Raw genomic sequence first — 14110 nt, 5'->3', positions numbered from 1 at the left:
TCCGGCATTTCTCCAGATTACCAATTAGACCAATTATTCCCTAATACTCCAAATTCTTGTCTCCTTTATGTTTTTTTATCCTTTATGTTTTAATCCTCTTACCTTTGGGCTATACTTCTGTAGGCCCTTGGTCTGACCTCCTTTCAAGTCACTACTCTAACTGCCTACTTGACTGCCCTGTTTGCTTCACATTGCATGGCCTTTTAGTCTCAGGGCAACATCAAATCTGATTAATTACTATGTGGCATTAAAATTTCTTTTAAATCCCAACCCTGAGGTACTGCCTACCATTCCTAGGCTCCTCCTATAAAGCAATTATTTAACAGTAAGTTAGCTCACTGGCTTCTGGTCCTACTCTGACCTTAACCAATGAGTTCTGGCACTAGGGACTTACTTGTTCTCCCTTAGTTCCTAACTTCCATTCCAGTTCCTGAAACTGGATGTGTCATATTTCTTTGGACTTTATATCTTCATTTCCTTGGAGTTGACTGTAAATAGCTCCTAAAATAAAAGTCTTCATTATTGGATCCTGAGTTCCAGACCTCCTAGACCCCTCTCTGCATAGATCTCTACATATTATATGATGAGTGTTTTCCCCCAAGTCACTTACCCAATTCCAGTAACCCATAATTGTTCATTTAGTCCTCCCCCAATTAAATTCCAGTGACAGACAGCCAAGAACTCATGAATACATATATATTTATTTAATTCATAATATAGCATTTTGGATGGGCTGGGATATTTTAGAGAGGGATGAGACTGTGTTTAATTCACAGATGCTCATATTTGTTTCACTGGGAGAGACACTATTGGTCCAGAGCTCCCAGTACAAACAAGCCTGGGATAAAGCATTTGATAAAAAATAGTTCAACAAGAGTCTAATAAATATTCTAGCCAATAACAATAACACAGCATATGTCTGAAGCCGGCAGACCACACCATAAAGGGCAGCTTTTCCTGACCTGATGGCAATGTCTGGCCAACTTGTAATACACAGCCAAATACAGCCAATGGCTCTAAGGCTGAAATTGGCTTCAGGAGCTAGAAATAAGTGTGGGTGTGGTTCATATCTACCTGCCTCACTTTCTCTTTTCCTTGGAAGAAAGGGTATCAAATATTTGAGCTAATTCAAAAGTCCATCCATGGATTGCTCCATCCAGGTAGTCATCATATATAAATATGTAAACCATGGAAGCTTAAAAAATTCGCCTAGAGTATTTTTGCTGAAAAGAATGTATAAGTGATTTTGCTGCAATTGGAATTTCACTGCATCTGAAGATACACAATGGAATGACATAATAAAAATACAGCCAGATGCAGTTACTCTTACTTATAGGTAAATAGCCAGAACCTCTATGTGGCATTAAATTTTCTTTCATATTCTCAAACAGGCTAAACTTTATTTTTGTGCTTTCTTCAAGAAGACAATATAAAAAGTGAAAAAAAGCATAAACTGCAGACAGAAAATAATTTTCCAGCAGAAAGAGCTGTGGAGAATAGATTGAGTAAAGCAACAAAAAAAGTTTATGAAGTCACCTTCCTTGAAGATGTTAAATACAGATTCTATTCCCCTTGTGCAACTGGGTTAAGCTAGAGACAGCCAATGGCTTCTCTTATGGTTCCTGGTACTGCCAGGATTCTACGAAAGTCTTAAGTTTATTAAAGTAAATATGTGGGACTTGAAGAATCCCTACTGTGTGCTTTGCAACTTTGCTGTATCTTGGAAGTCACTTCATTATTTGGCTCAGAAGTTGGGACTTTACAGTCAAACTTCATTGCTTACCTCAAACTGTTTCACTTCCCAGTTTATTTAGTAGGCTTAGTTCTGAGTGATTTTAGCCTATAATCAACTTAAACATACCTTCAAAGAACAAAGTGAAAAAAATTGAAATGTTATTGAAAAGAATGGTGTCACATGTTCCAAAGACAATTCCCCAAGATGACTGCCAAAGTGTATTTGAGGAGAACAATGCTCATTTATATGTATGAGCCCTATTGCATTTTCAAAATAATATCAATACAGACAAAATGGAGAAGTAACCAAACTTTTCTGCCCAGTAAATAACAAATACCACCCTGGTCATCAGAGTACAAGAGATAAATTTTGCTTATTCATTTGTTCATTCATACATTTGTTCAACAAACATTAGCCAGGCAACTATTCTCTTCCAGACACTGTGCCAAGTATTAAAAACACAACAACAACAAGACACAGTCCTTGCCCTCGAGGCATTCCCAGTCTAATAGGGAAGATAATTATTATACATTAAACTTTCATGTGCATTAGAATAACCTGAGGAGCTTGACAAAAATGTACATTTCCGCCTGTTTCCAGATACTCTAATTATGTGGGGTCCAGAAATCAGTTGTTTTGACAAACAAACCATGGAAGGTGATCCTAATATAAGTGTTCTGAAGACCACATTTTGAAAAACACTGCTATACACTGTGATTATTGCTCAGGGAGGGGATACTTAGAGTGCCATGTGGGTTCCAAAGAGGGGCCCATAACTCAGTTAGGAGATCAGGTGTTAGTCTGAGAGAGTGAGAGGTGGAGAAATTTAATCCAGGCTAGAGTCAAAAGTAGGGTGGAAAAATTATTGTCCCAGGGCAGTAAAAGGCTTTGAGAAGGAGATTAATATATATGACACACTTACTAAATGCCAGGTGCTGTGCTAGGCAGTTTCCACATGCAATCTTTTTTTTATTTTTTATTTTTTTATTGTAGATGGACATAATATCTTTATTTATTTATTTTTATGTGGTGCTGAGGATGGAACCCAGTGCCTCACACATGCTAGGCAAGTGCTCTACCACTGAGCTACAGCCCCAGCCCCCACATGCTATCTTTTGAAATCTTTGAAACAGTCTGTGAAGTATTATTTTACAGAAAAGAAAACAGAGGCTCGGAGAAGTGAAATGCCTACCCTTGGTCACACTACTAGTAAATAGCAGAGAAACTAGGATTATTCTAATTCAAAATTATAACCCAAAGGCTTTCCATTACAGTAAGCTGTTTGCCAGCACTACTTAATCTTACTGGGGTTGCTCATTTCCTGATTAGCAGTAAGTACATATGGTCTTTAAAGCCAGAAAGCTGACTTTACCATTACATGTGTAAATTTGAGCCTTCCTTTTATATCTGCATCAGTCTTGCTTTCCATGTTGGGTAAACAATATCTGTAATTAGGTGATATTTATAGAGATACTCTTTCTCTTATGCAGAATCATAAGCCATTTGAGAGCAAGAACTGTTTTCTTAATATGTGCATTCTCAGGGCAGTAATGTGTTACCTGGCATCTAATAGTTTATGTAACAAATTAATAAATGAACATTTACCATGCTGAAGGAAAGGAAGACGAGCAGAGTTTTGACATTACTTTAAGGCTCCAATCTACAAGTGATTGTAGCTGTAGCTATCACTTCATAATTGCAAAACAGTATTATCACAATTCCCAAAGAACAGACTCCTTGGGGAAGACTTAGCTCCTGGAAAAGGAGAAAGCTATGAATCTGATAGCTCTTAGTCTCTGCAATACAACTGGCAAAAATCATAGACCATGAAGTTCATTTCCCTTCAACTTTGCTGATGAGGATGAAGTTAACGTCTGCATTTGAAAAGATGGCTAAGTAAATGAATAGTGTGAAGAAGATTGTAAATGGAAATAGTATTTAACCTCATTTAACAATGACAAACTATTCTCAGGCATTTGCGAGCACTTCAGAAGTTTCGGGGTTTTTTAAAATCTGAAAACAGTATATTTATATGCAAATAGTTGTTGCATCTATACAGTTCCTTCCTTACTGATTAAGTAAAGCAAGTTTCTACAGAAGCTGCATTATACAACTGCTTTGGCTTAATTCTGGGAACTGTATATATATGTGAATGATGAAACCATATTTCTTTGTAATATTCTGACATAATTTTTAACAATTCAGATGGATCTCCTCTATTAAGTATCATCCATGAAATTGTGCCACATAGGACACTTCTACCTGGATCAGTTTTCTATCTAGCAATAGCATCTCTTGTACAATGTTCTCCTCAAGTCTCTCTTAATTGAACCAAGAGTGCTTCTCACTGTCTATGTCAATGATTGCATATATTATGTGTGTGTGTGACAAGAGGAGGGAAGGAAGAGTTGGAAGGGGGAAGGGAGAAATGCTGATTGATTTTGTTGTTTATTTTAGGGAAAAAAATGAATGGTGTAATTTATTTTTCCTTCCAGTATATTTATCACTCAAATGTGCAAATTAAAACTTTTATTTTGTAAATATAATATATAAAATGAATTTTATTATTTTATATATTATATATACATCCATGTTTTCTTTGTAGTGAAGCATTGCTTGTAGGTTTTTATTAAAAGAGACATACAATATGTGATCATTTGACACTGTTCAAAATTCTACTTGGCCAAACTGGCCAGTACTAGAAAGGCTGACCACCATACCCTATTCTGGCTGGCTAGCTCCTTGTTCAGAGTATCTTTCTACATTATTACCTAGAATTACCCTAATTCCTTCTAATATAATTTAAACTCTTAAATCACTGGGAATTTTTAATTGTCCAATGACAACAGAGGCTTTCTCTAAATTTCATCTTCAATGGCTTGAACCCAGACTATTCAGATAATTTGTTCTGAGGAACTCAATTACATTGATTCAAATACAAGCTTTAATGCACAAAAATTAACTCTACAATATCTAGTTATTTTGGATGCTTCAGATGAATTTTATTTTTATCTTGTATATTGAACACTAACTGAGGGGAAGAACTGCTGAACAGGAGAGCCAGTGAATTATATGCTCTCTTGAAATTTAATGGCAAGCTTTCATCCCAGAAACATAAGGGGATTCTTGAGGCCTACAGTTGCATTCCTGCCGCTCAGGGTAATCAATAAAATCTGGGGCAGGCAAGCCAGACAGGATCATTAAGGATTTGTTCCAGATTGTAAATGTTGGACACACTGGAAGAATGAAGGTCACATCAAAGGTATGAAGATGGAGAGAGTTAGCTGGGTCATAGAAAGACAGCATGTTGTTGTCATAATCCAGGAGGACACCTAGACGCTTCAACTGTGGGGGCACGTCCACCAGCATTTCCTTATTGTTATGTCTCACTACAAAGTTACTATTGCAGCGAGAGAAGACCCATGAAGATGCATTCTTGCCAATCCATTCATTCTTTGGAGCTGATTTATAGGCAATACCAATTGCATACCTGTGAAACAATGGAAAGGAGAGAGAAATACACATTCATAAATGATATGAGTTGTTCTAGACACCATATAGGACATATAAGAAGTAGAATACATGTTTTTGCCTTCAATAGTTACAAAATGCTAATATCAATAGAGCTTTGAAAAGTTAGCAATTAGAGCTATGTAGTCATTTCCATCTCCTACCACCACATATATTCCATAATCTTATTAAAAATGGAAATTTTTTTCTAGGACTGATTTTCATCACATACTTTTTAACCATGTCTTATTGATATTATGGTTATGCTATAAAATTGAATCCCCAGGGATTTAAAAAGAGAGGGAATAAGAAAAAAGAAAAATTGGATCCACTCACCATGTTGAAGAACCCATGACCACCTCCCAATAGTGGCAGCCACTATCAATGAATATATTTCCTGCAGCCCCATAGCACCCTGTGCCACTAAACCTCTCTGGGGTATGACTTTTCTTCAGAGAGCTTTCATCCTTCTCCATCTGCAATCCATCATTGGAGATCTTCAACTTCTTGTGAGTCATTTTAGGATCCAGTTTAAAGGGCTGGCCTGAAAAAATTGAAAATAGAAAAAGCATGATGAAGCTTTTAAGAATTTTACTTTTTTCTTCCAGGACCATCAATAGCAGTGGAGCCTTGATATAATGATCATTCTTTGGTTAGTGCAAGTTGGCTGCTGTTTAGACTATATTAAGGAGGCAGATCAGAAGCCACATTTTCAATTAAATAAGAATAGACGCCAATCCCCAAAAAATTATCTTCTAAAGGCATTTATTTCACCACTGCAGGAAAAAATTGGATCTCTCATATGAGTATTTTCCTAAAATCATATTCTAAGCATATGAGAGCTAGTCAGCTGCCCACTAGAATATATTATCAAATTAAAAGGGATGTCTCTAAGGCTTGTGTCCTCAAATATGTTTTGTACTTTGCTTTATTTCAGTGGGTGGTTTGAAATTCGGGTAGATTGTAAGAGAAGGAGTATCATGATATTTGAGGGGGACAAAGTGAGGAGTACCTATAAGGCAATTGCTGTTTGGTGGCAAAAACAGAAGACAAAACCTGAAAAGAACTCAGCAAAAGAATAAGTTTTTGCTCTCATTAAATTGGAATGTAAACAAAATATCATTAGGCATCTTTGAGTGACAGTGCATCATCAGTGATGAGAGAAAACATTTATTGTGTAAGGATCATTCACAACAGATAATTCTTTATAACTATATGACCAAAGCATTGTTATCAGAGGCCAGTTGCTGGGTATGGCAAAAGCTTTATTATTAAAATGCTTCTGTGACAGACACTGTTGGCTGGCCCAATTCCCATTCCCTATTTATTCTCTTCTACCCAATCTCCTATCCTCCCTTGCTGCCAAAGGTGGCTAATGAGATGGAACTAAAGTCAGAGGGGTAGAAACTTCTGGGAAGTTTTCTATTTTCCTGATAGAAGAGATAGTCATCATGTGTACCAATAGTTTAATTCTGTCTTCCTATCTTTAAAAGAAATAAGATATCTGGAGTTTGCAGTAGCCATTTTGTGATCACATGGCAATAAGCCAATGCACAAAGGGAGAAGGTACCAGTGCCATTTATGATACTGCAGAGCTGCTGCTCCAGCCCTGAACTGCCTACCTTCAAACTTCTTTTTTGTTGTTGTTTTTGTTTTTAGAAATACATGACAGTAGGGTGTATTTTGACATATTATACACACATGGAGTGCAACCTATTACAATTTTGATCCCATTCTTGTGGTTGTACATGATGAAGAGTTACACACTCGTTGTGCATTCAGAAAAAGAAAAAAACTATTTGTTTGAGTTACTAACAAATACTAATGGTTAAGCAGCTAAGTTAGTTGCATTTTCTATTATTTGTGGTCAAAAGCATTCCTAACAGATATGGCTTCTCTGCAGTAGAGGTTTGCTGCATAATCACAAATAATGGCCTTTCCCTCAATTTTCCACCAAGCATGGGGGCAGGGAAAAGCAGAGAAAAACGTTTCAGTTACATTTTCCCAAACAATCAGCTATTTTATGTATCTCTCTGTCCACAAATTTCCCATAGACACCAACAAACCTCTTGTTCAAAACACAAATTACAAAAGTACAGCTCCTCCACACAGTGCCGCTGATCTCACACACTATTGTGGGTGCCTGCTCGGGTTATCCTTCCTGGGGAGAAGAAAATTGATCTTTCCTTTTAGAATCACAACATACTGTTAGTTTTTAGTCGGGTAGGTTCACTGTTCCGGCTGCCTGCTTGGTTTATGGCTTTAACAATGAAGATGTAGCGTGTTCCACTCTGGAGTCCATGCACTGTGTAATGATTCTGTTTAATGTTGGGAACAATCATCCAGCTATCCACTGAGTTATACAGGCCTGTAAAGTGGGAAAAGACAAGGACATCAATCAACAGGTTCTAAAGAGAGGATGAAAAGCACACTGAAAATTCAATCATAAGCCCCCCAAAGTGAATTCATTTTCTTTTGAGTCCTGGACAACAAAATGAAATGAACAAGAGCTTATGATTCCACTATTTTTTAGTCCCACAGAGCTAGGCTTATGCCACGTTCTTGACTTGTAACCACTAACAAAAGTTAGGTTATTTCATTTTTTTGCCAAATAACTCAGGAATGACCATTATGCCAAATACACAGAACCATCATTCTTAGGGAGTCACTGGATCTTTACCCCAAGTTCCCATTCCTCCACAGGCTGAATCTGGCCTTTCATGGGTGGAGCAGTCCTGTGCAGAGCACAGAAACATGAAAACTCAAAGCATAAGGGACACCTAGACATTGAATTTCCCTCATTTTACAAATGGGAAACTAGAATGGAGAGAAGACATGCCTGAGGTCATAGATTTTTGATGAGGGTGCTAAGTAGAATCTTTTAATCCCAGTCTAGTAATCTCTCCACTACATCACATTTCATGGAGTTAAGGACAGTGTTTGTCTCTGTAAGCTTGTGAGGCTTTCAGGGTTTATGATTCCTCTTTAGTACCCATTTTCACATGTACCAATCTTGCTAGGTTTCAAAGTGTCAGAGAAGTCAATGAGATGACATGATAATCAAAATAAGATATCATCTCAGTCTGACACTGTACATTTTTACCCCTTCCTGGCTGATTCTCGTACTTCTCTGGGGTTGGATAGTCTAGGAACACATTATCATCTGGAACCTTTTCCCCTCCAAAGTATGGAAAGAAATCAGAGATCCAGACTTCTGATTTTGAAGGTCTTTTAGACTATAAACATTGACTTAAAAGGGGGAATATACATAATTAAAAATATATATTTGACTAGCTTTCAGTAAAAGAAGAACCTACATTCTAGTCTACAGGTTATCTAGATTTCCCTCTGCTGTTATCTCTTTTTTCAGTCAGCTTACCACTTTTTAACCACAGTTCTACCAGATGATGGAAAGGGCAAGGAAAATGAGTAATGGATTTGGTCACTTCTATGAAGCTCTAGTAAAGGATGTACTGAGGGTGGAAATTGGAAATAATAAGTCATGAGTGTTTTGCAAGAGATCTGATCAAAAGGGTTTTATAATTCATTTGGGGGAAGGTTGAAAAAGCCTAAATTAAAACTAGAAAAAGAAACATAATAGGAGGCAAACCTATGTTGTATAAAGAATAAGTACATGGAGGCACTGGTGATTCTTATGAAAAGACAATAAGGATAACAGTCAGGAATATTATTTGAGACCCTGCATATCTATGTACCAATACACATGTGAATCAAAAAGTGCACATAAAATTTTAATACAAAGAGGAAATTATATGATCTTCTAGATACACTTCCAACAATAAAAAAACTTCAAAATGAAGTATTATACATCTGCAGAAAAAGAATATGTATGATCTCTATGAGTTAATATAGGGTGCTTTCCAGGATATATGATGAATTGTAAAAAGTTAATTAAACAAAAGCATCTATAGTATGCCACACTTTTTGAGAGAAAAATTAAAGTGAGAACATAATAAAGTGTCTTGTATTTGCAAAACAACAATAATAGCAATAGGAAAGATAACCAAAAAATAATGAAGTTAGTTATCCTGAAAGGATGAGGATGGAGGAAGAGGATTAAATGGACATGGGAGAATGGCCTGGGGTTGTAGCTCAGTGGTAGAGCACTTGTTTCTCATGTGTGAGGCACTTGGTTCTATCCTCATCACCACATAAAAATAAATAATTAAAACAAAGGTATTGTATCTATCTACAACTAAAAACAGTCTTAAAAGGACATGGGAGGAAATGATACTTCTTTGAGTATATCTTTTTGAGTTAAATCAGCAAGGATGGGAAAAGACTGAAAACTAGACTGGAACTAATGACAACTGAATTTCCAATAAATAATAATCACACCACAGCAATGGGGATGGTAGAACTACAAGCAGACCCTTGAATTATTGTTAAGTGGTTTCTGTTTGTAGTGATATGAGCAGAGCAACTCTGAAAGTATTTTCGATATGATATTGAGTAAATAAGTATACATATTGATGTTATTGGGAGACAGGGTTCCCACTATGGAAGAAGGAACATACAAATATGGAATGAGGGAAGGTGAGAAAGAACTCATGGGGATGGGTTGGAATTGACACTGATGTGACTGAATGACTTCTAAAATATATAGATCAGCCCTCCTTATCTTCAAGTTCTCTGTCTAAAGAAACAACTAACTACATGTCCAAAATGTTTAAAAACTGGACATGTACAGATTTTTTTTCCTTGTCATTATTTCCAAAACAATACCATAACTATTTATATAGCATTTATATTTCTTTAGGTATTATAAGTAATCTAGGAATGATTCAGAGTATAACAGGAGGATGTGTGCAGGTTATATGCAAACATTATATAATTTTATATAAGGGACTTGAGCATATGCATAGTTCGGTATCCTTGGGAGATCATGGAACCAATTTTACCTGGATACCAAGGGATGATTACATATGTTTTTGTATGGGCATATAGGTGTGCACACAGAGTATATATGTATGTATATTATAGGTATATGCATATGCTTACATAGGTGTATACCTAATAACCAGATCTTGGTCTCTACTTTTCCCACTAAAAGAAACCAAGGCTGATTGAACAAAATGGCTGATTTCAAGGCTGGGACAGGATAAGTTCAAAATTAGAACATTTTTGAAAAAAATATTTTGTAGTTTTAAATGGACAGCATGCCTTTATTTTATTTGTTTATTTTTATATGGTGCTAGGGATCAAACCCAGTGCCTCACACATGCTAGGAAAGTGCTCTTCCACTGAGCTACAGCCCCAGCCCCAAGCCTAGAACATTTTTTTAATGACAGAAAGTAAGGAAGTCCTCATGAAAATGATAGGAGAATGAATATAAGACCCAGAAGTCATCCTGAAAGATTACTACTGGCCAGAGCTGGACAAATTGAGCACCAAAATAAATAAGGGCAGTAAAGAATTATAAATCATTGATTATGGAGAATTCATGAGTCCATACTGGTAAGTAAATAAACAAATGAGGGGGTACAAGGGGTAGGGCTCTTGCTTACAATAGAAATATGAGTGCTAACTTGTAATTGTGGGAGGGAATACTCAGCTGGAGAATCATCATCTTTCTATCATCATAGTAAAGAATGGATAAGACAAAAATCAATTGATGCTAAAACAGGTGTGAGGTGAGATGGGTTTGATGATGTAGCAGAACATTTTAATGATCAACAGATTTAACAGATTGCTTATTAGTAGCAAAAGAAAAACACAAATGGCATGGTGAAGAAACCAGAAGATACTTTGACCAGGTGATCAAAAGCAATATCAACAATAAAGGGCAAGTCAGCATCATGTGCCTCTAGATATGACACTCTGGGGACATAACATCCCTTATGTAGTATTCCAGCCATGAATGTGTGACCCAAAAATAATTGTGAGGAAACATTAAAATGAGGAACAGTATAATAAAGAAATTAAAAGGGGACTGAATTAGAACAAATTACATTCCATGCTTTTATAATTATGCCATAGTATATTCTATTGTCACATATAACTAAAAAGAACCAATAAAATATTTACAAAAAAAGTCAATATCATTAAAGATAAGCAAGGGCTGAGGAAATGTTCCAGACTAAAGGAAGCTAAAGAGAAATGATGAGGGCTGGGGTTGTTGGCTCAGTGGTAGAGCACTTGCCTAGCATGTGTGAGGCACTGGGTTTGATCCTCAGCACTGCATATAAAACAAAATAAATGTCCATCAACAACTAAAAAATACATATATTAAAAAAAGAGAAATGATAATTAAATGCATTACCTGATCCTAGACTATAAAGGACAACATTGGGTTCTTTATAAGTTATAATGAACATTTTGGGGTTAATTGTCAAAATTGGAATATGAATGATGGTTTAAATAGAAGTATTGCCTCAGTGTTAAATTTCTCAAAGTTGATAACTGTACTATGATTATGTAAGAGAATGTCCTTATTCTTAGGAAACACCCACTGAAGACTTTAGGGGTGAAAGACTATGATGCATGCAATTTACTCTCAAACAGTTCTGAAAAAAAAAGAGAGAATTGTGTGCCTGTATGAACATGGCACAACAAACCCCATTAATATATGCAACTATAATGCACCAATAAAAATGCAGAAAAAAATAAATCCAAAAATAGAATGTTTCAAATGACAAAGGAAATGGGGCAAAGTATTAACAATAGGTTAATGTGGGTGATGAGTACATGGGCATTCTTTGTGCTAGTCTTGAACTGTTCTGTAATTTTGAAATTATTTCTAAATTTAATTGGATAAATATATGATCCTCTGACTATCACTGAGATGTTATGAGATGGGACTTATGACTGAACTATGGAAACAGAAGTTTATCTCTTGTTCAAAAGGGAAACACCACAATATGGAAATCTATGAACCTTAGTGTAAATGCATAGTAGAGAGCATTTGTATGGGAATGAAAAGGAGGGAAAATAAAAGTTATATCTTTGTGGTAGTATGTTATAGACTGCCTAGTCAGTCACAGGTTATGAACATTGCTTTTGTAATGCAAAATACAAAACTGAGACGAGGAAAGAAAAAAGAATAATTGGGAAGACTAACATCTGTTGGAATTCTCATTCAGCTAACACGATCATCTGAAACAGTATTGGTCATGATTGCAAATCTTACAAGTGGTGGAAAGATGGTTTAAAAGGAAGGAAGGAAGTTGAAAAACAGGGAGAACTACTTTTCTAGCCTTAATTTTAACCATCAAGAAAGAAACATGTGGATAAAGAAAACATGAAAAATCCTCAAGGGGAAGTAGCTCTCAGAACTGGAGTTCAGTCCACAGCGGCAGGCCCTACTACCCCTTGAATTTTCATCTTTATTTCTTATAAAATTGTTTCCCATTTCAATTAGAAATTTTGCTTCAGGGGTCTCTTCCTTTATTCCTGTGCTACTGCACTTTTCTTTCAATGATTAGAGGAAGAAATAAGAGTCAGGCTGGTAGGGAAAGCAAATGTATTGGAAGGTATTTGGATTCAAAAGGATCTTGGCATACTGAAATGAGGGTTCAAATCTAAGCAGATTTTTTTTCTTGTGGTGGTACTGGGAATTGAACCCAGGGACACTGTACCACTGAGTACATCCCCAGCTATTTAAAAAAAAAATTGAGACAAGGTCTCATTAAATTGCTGAGGATCTTGCAAAGTTGCTGAAGCTGGTCTTGAATCTGCAATCCTCCTGCCTCAAACTCCCAAGTCACTGGGATTATAGGTACATGCCAATGAATGAGTTCCAGATAAAATGTAATAGAGATAAATGCAAGGTGTTGAGTTTCAGATATTCAATTATAGGAATAGGATTTGGACTTCGTAGAGTTTTCAGTTGGCTATATGCTCAGTGAAGTCAGTAGTCAATGTGGCCGCCAAAATACAAAAAGTAAGAGTACAGAGCAACTGGACAGTGACTCATGTACAAGAGAAATAATCCAGCAATCTTTTGTGGTGACCACATTTGGATATGCTATTCGCCCTTTTTACATCACACTTTGTAAACCACTTTAACAAACAGGAGAGTGTTAATAAAAAGGATATCAGGATGGGAAAGGGTCTGAAAACCATGCTGTATGAGGAGCAACTGAAATAACTAGCCAAGAAAAGATAAAATTTAGATGGAACATATACAAGTTACCTAAAATTATATGATGAACTGGTATGTTAAAGATGGATCAGGTTTGTTAATAAGGCACAAAATACCAGACCTATTACTAACTGGTAGATATAGTTTAACTCAAGGAGCATTAAGCTTGAACTCTGACAGGTTTGGTTTTCAATCCTGACTCCATAATTCTGTAGCTCTGTGACCTTGGGCAACTCACTTGAGTCTCAGTTTTTAAATGTATGAAATAAAATCAATATAATCTACTTCATATGGCTAAATAAGAAGTCATAAGGATCAAATGAAATAATATACGTAGGAGTATTTATAAATGGCAATGATAATATGCATAGAAAATATTATTGTTATTATTTACTAAGAGAAAAGAAGCACTGATAATTATTTATAGCTATACAAAAATCAACTGGGCTATTTTGTTAGAAGTGAGCTCCCCATCACTGGCAATGTTCAAGCAAAGACAGGATGATAATTTATTGGATGTCTGGCAGAAGAGATGATTAGAGTAGACTTCTAAGGTCCATTCCAATTCTAAGATGTCATAATTCTATCACTCTTAGGAATTATCCTTCAGATATTTCTTTACAAAGGAATATATAGCTTTGAAAACAAAAGGTGACAACCTTTAGATCTTTGTCAATTTTTAAATTTGCTCTCAACTCTCAGGGAATGACTGTTCTCCCCGTATTAGGAAGTAGAAGCACAGATACTGGTTCTGAGACTTT

General features: G+C 36.0%; 1 protein-coding gene across 5 annotated transcripts in view; it reads right to left on the bottom strand.

Annotated features, from left to right (window-relative positions):
• Positions 1-682: 682 nt before the first annotated feature.
• The window catches only part of Mid2 (midline 2), a 158407-nt gene continuing 144979 nt past the window's right edge, over positions 683-14110 (bottom strand). For all 5 annotated transcript variants that reach the window (XM_071606572.1, XM_071606571.1, XM_071606570.1 and 2 more), the window contains 3 exons: positions 7452-7613; positions 5582-5789; positions 683-5225 (listed from right to left, as the gene is read on the bottom strand). In XM_071606572.1, coding sequence (XP_071462673.1) covers positions 4823-5225; positions 5582-5789; positions 7452-7613 — 773 coding nt within the window. In that variant the 3' untranslated portion in view covers positions 683-4822. The remainder of the gene's footprint in view (positions 5226-5581; positions 5790-7451; positions 7614-14110) is intronic.

This window comes from Marmota flaviventris, chromosome X (genome assembly GCF_047511675.1).
Source record: "Marmota flaviventris isolate mMarFla1 chromosome X, mMarFla1.hap1, whole genome shotgun sequence".
Taxonomy (NCBI): Eukaryota; Metazoa; Chordata; class Mammalia; order Rodentia; family Sciuridae; genus Marmota; species Marmota flaviventris.
This window is presented reverse-complemented; position numbering and strand designations above follow the sequence as displayed.